Source organism: Notolabrus celidotus, chromosome 7 (assembly GCF_009762535.1).
Source record: "Notolabrus celidotus isolate fNotCel1 chromosome 7, fNotCel1.pri, whole genome shotgun sequence".
NCBI lineage: Eukaryota > Metazoa > Chordata > Actinopteri > Labriformes > Labridae > Notolabrus > Notolabrus celidotus.
The window spans coordinates 37,238,432-37,246,329 of record NC_048278.1 but is presented as its reverse complement, the minus strand read 5'-3'; the positions used below and the strand labels follow the sequence as shown (position 1 = coordinate 37,246,329).

At 44.8% G+C, this 7,898-nt stretch overlaps 1 protein-coding gene across 1 annotated transcript; it reads left to right on the top strand.

The window, feature by feature from the left end:
• The first annotated feature begins 5,030 nt into the window (after positions 1-5,030).
• LOC117815616 (slit homolog 1 protein-like) lies at positions 5,031-5,713 on the top strand. The gene has a single exon (XM_034687424.1). It carries the CDS (start codon positions 5,456-5,458, stop codon positions 5,711-5,713), a length of 258 nt encoding a protein of 85 aa, XP_034543315.1. The 5' UTR covers positions 5,031-5,455.
• Positions 5,714-7,898: the final 2,185 nt, after the last annotated feature.

Here is a 7,898-nt window from a genome sequence, read left to right as displayed (position 1 = left end):
AATGAATAAGGAAGAAAGAAAGAAAGAAAGAAAGGATGAATAACAGACCCCAAAAAAGGAATCCACAGCAGAGACCCAGAGGAACCTACGAGACAAGGGAGCTCAGGGACTCCAGAAAGGTCTATGGTTAGTAACTTTAATGGGACAGGAAGAGTTAAAGTGAGAGACAGGCAGAGAGAGGAGAGAGAGGGAAAGACAGGATCCCAGTGTGTCAGTCTAAGCCTATAGCAGCATAACTAAGACCTGGTCCAAGCCTGATCCAGCTCTAACTATAAGCTTTATCAAAAAGGAAAGTTTGAAGCCTACTCTTAAAAGTAGAGAGGGTGTCTGCCTCCCGGACCCTGACTGGTAGATGATTCCAAAGGAGAGGGGCCTGATAACTGAAGGCTCTACCTCCCATACTACTTTTAGAGACTTTAGGTACGATGAGCAGGCCTGCATGTTGGGAGCGTAGAGGTCTAGAGGGGTAATAGGGCACTATGAACCCTTTAAGATACGAAGGTGTCTGACCATTAAGAGCTTTGTAGGTCAGGTTTTAAATTCTAGTCTAGACTTCATGGAATGACACCTTTCAACCAGCAGATTCGCCTTCATGATGTCTGATAATTGTGACAGTTAAAAGAAAGCAGGAGTGGGAACATGACTTAGACATGAACATGATGAGATCAGCTTTCTCCACAGGGGGGCGCCAAAGTTGACTCAAACAAAGATTCATCCCAGCAGCTTTAAGATGAGTATATAACCCTTGATAATAGAGCTTTACCCTGAATCTTAGATTAACTGTTCATGCATGCTCAAGGAAATCTGACAGGTTTCTTAATGAGGGCTGGGCTTTAGGTTTTTACCTGCAGTGAAAAAGGTTCCCAGAGCTCAAAGTGACATTTAGAGCTTTAATTAGATTGGGTTGAGTGCCTGATGGGGTGTTCAAATTACTGATGGAAGACAGGACAATAAAAATGCAGTAGTGCATCAGTTTAGCTTCAGCAGGAGTGTCCACTTGAGGCTGGCTCCAAACGCCCCACATCCTCATTTACGCCCATATTTAGATACCAGCTAAACTCATCTGTTTCAAAGACATTAAGACAAAAAGTTATGAACATAACTCCACCAGATCCATCACCAATCCATCACAACACTGGATCTGATAGGTTTCTATTCTAGTCAATGTGTTAACTTCCACTGGATCTGCTCCGTTGCGTTCCGGCTGCGTCTCTGATCCAGCAAGTCGGAGCCCTCTGGATCAGATACTCAAGACTTCTATTTTGCAGGATGCCGGAGCACGACGCATCAATCTCAACGGAGCAGATGGAGCGGGACAGGAAGTCAGGTTTCACCAAAACAAAATGAAAACATCCGGTTAATTTTCAGAATAAAACACTCTGTGTTATCACCAGATCGTATTTCACTTAACTGCAACAACAAACCAAAGTCATGATGAGCGGAGCCAGGCCTGGAGTCAACAGGTCAGAGGTTTTCAGAGGACCAGGAAGACAACATGGATGAGGAGAGGAGGAGGAGGAGGATCCTTGATTCAGTGATTACTGCGGGGAAAACCTCGGTCACATGACTCCAGCTGTCCGGAGGTCCTGCTACGCTAGACAGCAGCGGACCGGAAATGGACCCTCCTTGTACTCCCCTGAACTTCTTAAATTTTGTTGAATTATAGTCATTTTAACACTGGACCTAATGGAGAGTCCTTTGCTTGTGCAACCAGCCTCTAGTGGACACTCGAGGAACTGCAGTTTTTCCTTTTTATTTCAGCTCAGACCCTGGCCTTGATTTTATTTGTGTGACATTTTTGAAGGTGCATTCTTCCACCTCCTGTGACGGTCTAAGACTCAAGGTAGGTATTTGAATTTTATTGATTTATTCACAGATGAGCTTTAATTTCCTGCAGAGGTTTTAAGAGTTAGTTGATATCTGCTTAAAGATGAAATGATAATGGTCGATTGTTTTAACTTCGTCCCCTGATTGAACTTCGTTGACATGCCAGATTATAAATATGTGTATAATAATGTAATCTGCTGTTTAAATAGATCAAACTGACAAAACATGCTCTCATTGGCTGACTATATCAGAGGATAATCCGCTTCTTGTCAGTGGTATGATAGTTTTTGTGCTACATGACGTTCATTCATTCCTGAAACCTGAGGGTCTGGTGGATTGACGTCTTTAAACAAAAGCATCTGCTCTGTCCTCCCAGAAATCAATTCAGACGCGTCTCCCCGCCCACCCCCTGCCTCAGAAAGCTATTATGCCCCCCAGGAATAAGGGGGTCCCTCCCTGGAGATGTCAACATCTCGTCCCTCCCTTTGTTGCAGATTATCGCCCGAATGAGTCATTCAATTCAGCCGCAGACGGGCGCTGCCTGTGGCCAATTTGTTTTCCATCACTTGTGAAGAGCGGCTGGTTAAATTAACCCGTCATAGCGAGTCTGCAGGGAGGAGACAAAGTGAGGCCACGAGCAATAATCACTCATGTATGGAGGTAAATAAAAAGCTGGGTAAACTGTGCCCTCCAGCTGCTGGTCCCCAAACTGCAAAGACACGCTTCATCAAACCTGAGACCTTATTAATCTCTACATGATATCTCCAACAGATCACTGATACCATGTACTCTGTAGTGGAAGTCACTGCATTAAATACAGACATGACTCTGTTGTGGAAGTCACTGCATAATAAACAGACATGACCCTGTAGTGGAAGTCACTGCATTATAAACAGACATGACTCTGTAGTGGAAGTCACTGCATTAAGAGCAGACATGACTGTAGTGGAAGTCACTGCATTAAACACAGACATGACTCTGTAGTGGAAGTCACTGCATTAAACACAGACATGACTCTGTAGTGGAAGTCACTGCATTAAAAACAGACATGACTCTGTAGTGGAAGTCACTGCATTAAACACAGACATGACTCTGGTGGATGTCACTGCATTAAACACAGACATGACTCTGTAGTGGAAGTCACTGCATTAAAAACAGACATGACTCTGTAGTGGAAGTCACTGCATTAATAACAGACATGACTCTGTAGTGGAAGTCACTGCATTAAAAACAGACATGACTCTGTAGTGGAAGTCAATGCATTAAAAACAGACAGGACTCTGTAGTGGAAGTCAATGCATTAAAAACAGACAGGACTCTGTAGTGGAAGTCACTGCATTAAAAACAGACATGACTCTGTAGTGGAAGTCAATGCATTAAAAACAGACAGGACTCTGTAGTGGAAGTCAATGCATTAAAAACAGACAGGACTCTGTAGTGGAAGTCACTGCATTAAACACAGACATGACTGTAGTGGAAGTCACTGCATTAAAAGCAGACATGACTGTAGTGGAAGTCACTGCATTAAACACAGACATGACTCTGTAGTGGAAGTCACTGCATTAAAAACAGACATGACTCTGTAGTGGAAGTCACTGCATTAAACACAGACATGACTGTAGTGGAAGTCACTGCATTAAAAGCAGACATGACTGTAGTGGAAGTCACTGCATTAAAAACAGACATGACTCTGTAGTGAAAGTCACTGCATTAAACACAGACATGACTGTAGTGGAAGTCACTGCATTAAAAGCAGACATGACTCTGTAGTGGAAGTCACTGCATTAAGAACAGACATGACTCTTTAGTGGAAGTCACTGCATTAAAAACAGACATGACTGTAGTGGAAGTCACTGCATTAAACACAGACATGACTCTGTAGTGGAAGTCACTGCATTAAAAACAGACATGACTCTGTAGTGGAAGTCACTGCATTAAACACAGACATGACTCTGTAGTGGAAGTCACTGCATTAAAAACAGACATGACTCTGTAGTGGAAGTCACTGCATTAAAAACAGACATGACTCTGTAGTGGAAGTCACTGCATTAAAAACAGACATGACTCTGTAGTGGAAGTCACTGCATGGGCTCAAAATGACACGAAACGCAGAACTGTCCTACAGCTAAGAAGCTCAAATGATTGAATGTTTGATGTTTTTGCTTTAAGAAATGTCTGAAATTATTAATCCATCATCATAATGGTTGTGCGTTCATTGATTTTTGACTATCGGTCACTTTTTTAGTGCTGAAAGGTCATTTTTAAAACAGAAAACCCAACTACAAAGTGTTGTAGAAATGTTTTTGTGGTGTTTTTTGGTGGTGGATTTTTCCCTCCGCCACATCCCCGATGATTCACACTTCTTCTTCTTCTCTCCCCTCTTCCTCCCCGGTGATATGGCCATCACAAAAGCCCAAACCAGCATTTCTGCGGAGATTAAAAAACTCAGCTAGGCTCCGTTTGATTCTCAGAGCTTTGCCAGTGAATTCATAATAGACTTCTGAGTAAGCTCTCTGGCAGCTTATGGCATTCCAGTTATGCCAGTCTCTCAAGAAACCCCTTCCCTCCCTCCCCTCCCTCCACTTCTTAACCAAACCAAGTTCCTGCCGCCCCGGTGTGCTGCCTTGGCACTGATCCGTGGCAAAATAATATAATCATTTTTTCACACACAGCACAGAACTCCCTCAGCGCTTCTTTCACTCCACATTTCTCCACAAATCCTCCCTCCTTCTCTGGCCTCTCTTGGTCGGATGCTTCAGCGTGATCACGATTTCCTCTCCTTTTCTCCCTCCCTTCCTCCTTCCTCTCTCCCCCTCTTTCCCTCTTTTCTTTCTCATCGTGTCCATGCAGCCTTGGGCTCTTTTCTCCCCCCCCCCCCCCCTTGAGGGAGGAGAGGAGAGCGCATGTGGGCGAGAGAGATAGACAGAAGCAGGGAGAGGGGGAAGAGAGGGGAGGAAAAAAGGCTGCCGTCACTTGAGGTGGTGGCTCCCGCTTCTGCTGTCACTGAATAGATGTGAGTTCACTCCGGGTGCTGCTGCTGCTGCTGCTGCTGTGTGTGTACATGTATGTGTGTAACTGGAGGGGGGGTGTGAGGGTGTGGGAGGAGTCTCTGTGCTGTTATTTGTAAAGGCTTTTGATGGATGATTGCTCTGTGTGTGTGTGAGATAGAGGGAGTGAGGGAGTCCCCCCCTTTCTTTTTTTTTTCTAGTGGCTCACTGTTCAGTGCACAATGACTCAATGAAAAGTGGAGGGGAGAGGCAAACACACTGTACGGCTGCAGGAGAGAGAGAGAGAGAGAGGGAGACACACACACACAGGAGAGTAGAAGAAGAGGAGCCAATTGGAGGGAGCACTGAAGCCGGGGACAAGATAGAAGAAGAAGAGGATATACTTGTCTTTTTTCCTCCTCTCTTTCCCTTAAAGGCCACTTTGGGATCAAGTGGCAGCAGAAAACTTCACCTGTGTGTGAACCGCTTCACTTTCTGCACTTGAAGCCATCTGTCCACTTTCTGAAGAGGTTGTGGTGCGAGTAGTTGGTGGTCAGTCCTCCCAAGAAGAAGAAGAAGGCAGGAAAAGAGAGGTGATAGGGATCTTTCAGCTGCTTTCTGCAGTGCAGCAGGAGAGCAGGATGCCTGCTGGGAGACGCAGGGATGGAGCCGGGTCAGGAGGCTGCAGGGTAGCAGCGTCCCGGGGTCAGGCTTCTTCTTCGCCGCCGTCTGGGCTGCGGATGCTGCTGGCGTGGGTCGTCCTGGTGCTGGCGGCAGGACCGGGAGGCGTGGAGGCGTGCCCGTCTCCCTGCAGCTGCCTGGGGAACACGGTGGACTGTCACGGCCTGGGGATCCACTCCGTACCCAAAAGCATCCCCAGAGGCACCGAGAGGCTGTAAGTAATCATGAATCGAAACCACGTAGATGCTTCTATACTTGTGAGGACCAGAGAATCAGACATGCATGGATGAGGGGAATCCTTCAGAGTGACGGCATGATGCTACTCCACGCTTAAAGGAGCACGGAGCTTTTTTCAATCCCTTCTTCACGAGTGCAGAAATGTGTGTTTTGTGCAGATAAAAGGCGTGTGTGTGTCAAACTTGAGAGGACGCATGAGATATCTGTGTCAGTGTGTGTGAGTGAAAACTGCTCTGTAGTGCTCCGTTTGATTATTCGTGACTCACCCGCGGAGCAGTTTTCATGTATCTGTGTGTGTGTGTGTGTGTGTGTGTGTGTGTGTGTGTGTGTGTTTGTCTGCCCACGCTTCTGTGTGTAATTCCAGATTTGTTGCAGTATTTCCTCCTCTCGTGCTCATTCCAGTCCTCTGAACACTCGTCTGTTTAACTTCATATCACACACACTTTCACTGACCGCTTGCCTCTCAGGAGTCAGAGAGCTGTGCCTTGAAACTCCTCTTCTCTCCTCTTCTTTTCATTTCTTCTCTGTTTCTAGTTTCAGCTGAACCACAACAATGGCTCAAGTTTCAGAGAAGTGAAGCAGCAGTCTTAGTGTATGCGGCTGTGTGTTGTTCCTCTGAAGTCGCTTTCCTCTCCTGAGATTCATTAAAGTGAAAACAGGAACGTGTGCACCTGCTGAGTAACCTCATCACACAAGTGAGGGGATTAGTTTTTGTTTTGTTTTTTGGCCTAAAGTGTGATTAAAAAAGCCAAATCACTGAATCTGGATGAACCAAGCCGTTGCTGCCAAATGTGTTATTTTAATCTATTAGTAAAGAAGTCAAACTATGAAGGAAGCAAACTTCTTAACACTGTATCATCAGGTATTCTTGCTGCACTGATCAACCTTCAGACATACACTACCTGTCAAAGGACACTCCAGAGGCTGAGTCTCTCAGAAGGAAAGATGGTCATGACTCTGCAGTGGAAGTCACTGCATTAAAAAACAGACATGACTCTGTAGTGGAAGTCACTGCATTAAACACAGACATGACTCTGTAGTGGAAGTCACTGCATTAAACCCAGACATGACTCTGTAGTGGAAGTCACTGCATTAAAAAACAGACATGACTCTGTAGTGGAAGTCACTGCATTAAACACAGACATGACTCTGTAGTGGAAGTCACTGCATTAAAAACAGACATGACTCTGTAGTGGAAGTCACTGCTTTAAAAACAGACATGACTCTGTAGTGGAGGTCACTGCATTAAAAACAGACATGACTCTGTAGTGGAGGTCACTGCATTAAAAACAGACATGACTCTGTAGTGGAAGTCACTGCATTAAAAACAGACATGACTCTGTAGTGGAAGTCACTGCATTAAAAACAGACATGACTCTGTAGTGGAAGTCACTGCATTAAAAACAGACATGACTCTGTAGTGGAAGTCACTGCATTAAACACAGACATGACTCTGTAGAGGAAGTCACTGCATTAAACACAGACATGACTCTGTAGAGGAAGTCACTGCATTAAAAACAGACATGACTCTGTAGTGGAGGTCACTGCATTAAAACAGACATGACTGCAGTGGAAGTCAATAGATTAAAAACAGACATGACTCTGTAGTGGAAGTCACTGCATTAAAACAAACATGACTCTGCAGTGGAAGTCACTAGATTAAAAACAGACATGACTCTGTAGTGGAAGTCACTGCATTAAAAACACATGATTCTGTAGTGGAAGTCACTGCATTAAAAACAGACATGACTCTGTAGTGGAAGTCACTGCATTAAAAGCAGACATGACTCTGTAGTGGAAGTCACTGCACTAAACACAGACATGACTGTAGTGGAAGTCACTGCATTAAAAACAGACATGACTCTGTAGTGGAAGTCACTAGATTAAAAACAGACATGACTCTGTAGTGGAAGTCACTGCATTAAAAACAGACATGACTCTGTAGTGGAAGTCACTGCATTAAACACAGACATGACTGTAGTGGAAGTCACTGCATTAAACACAGACATGACTCTGTAGTGGAAGTCACTGCATTAAACACAGACATGACTCTGTAGTGGAAGTCACTGCATTAAAAACAGACGTGACTCTGTAGTGGAAGTCACTGCATTAAACACAGACATGACTCTGTAGTGGAAGTCACTGCATTAAAAACAGACATGACTC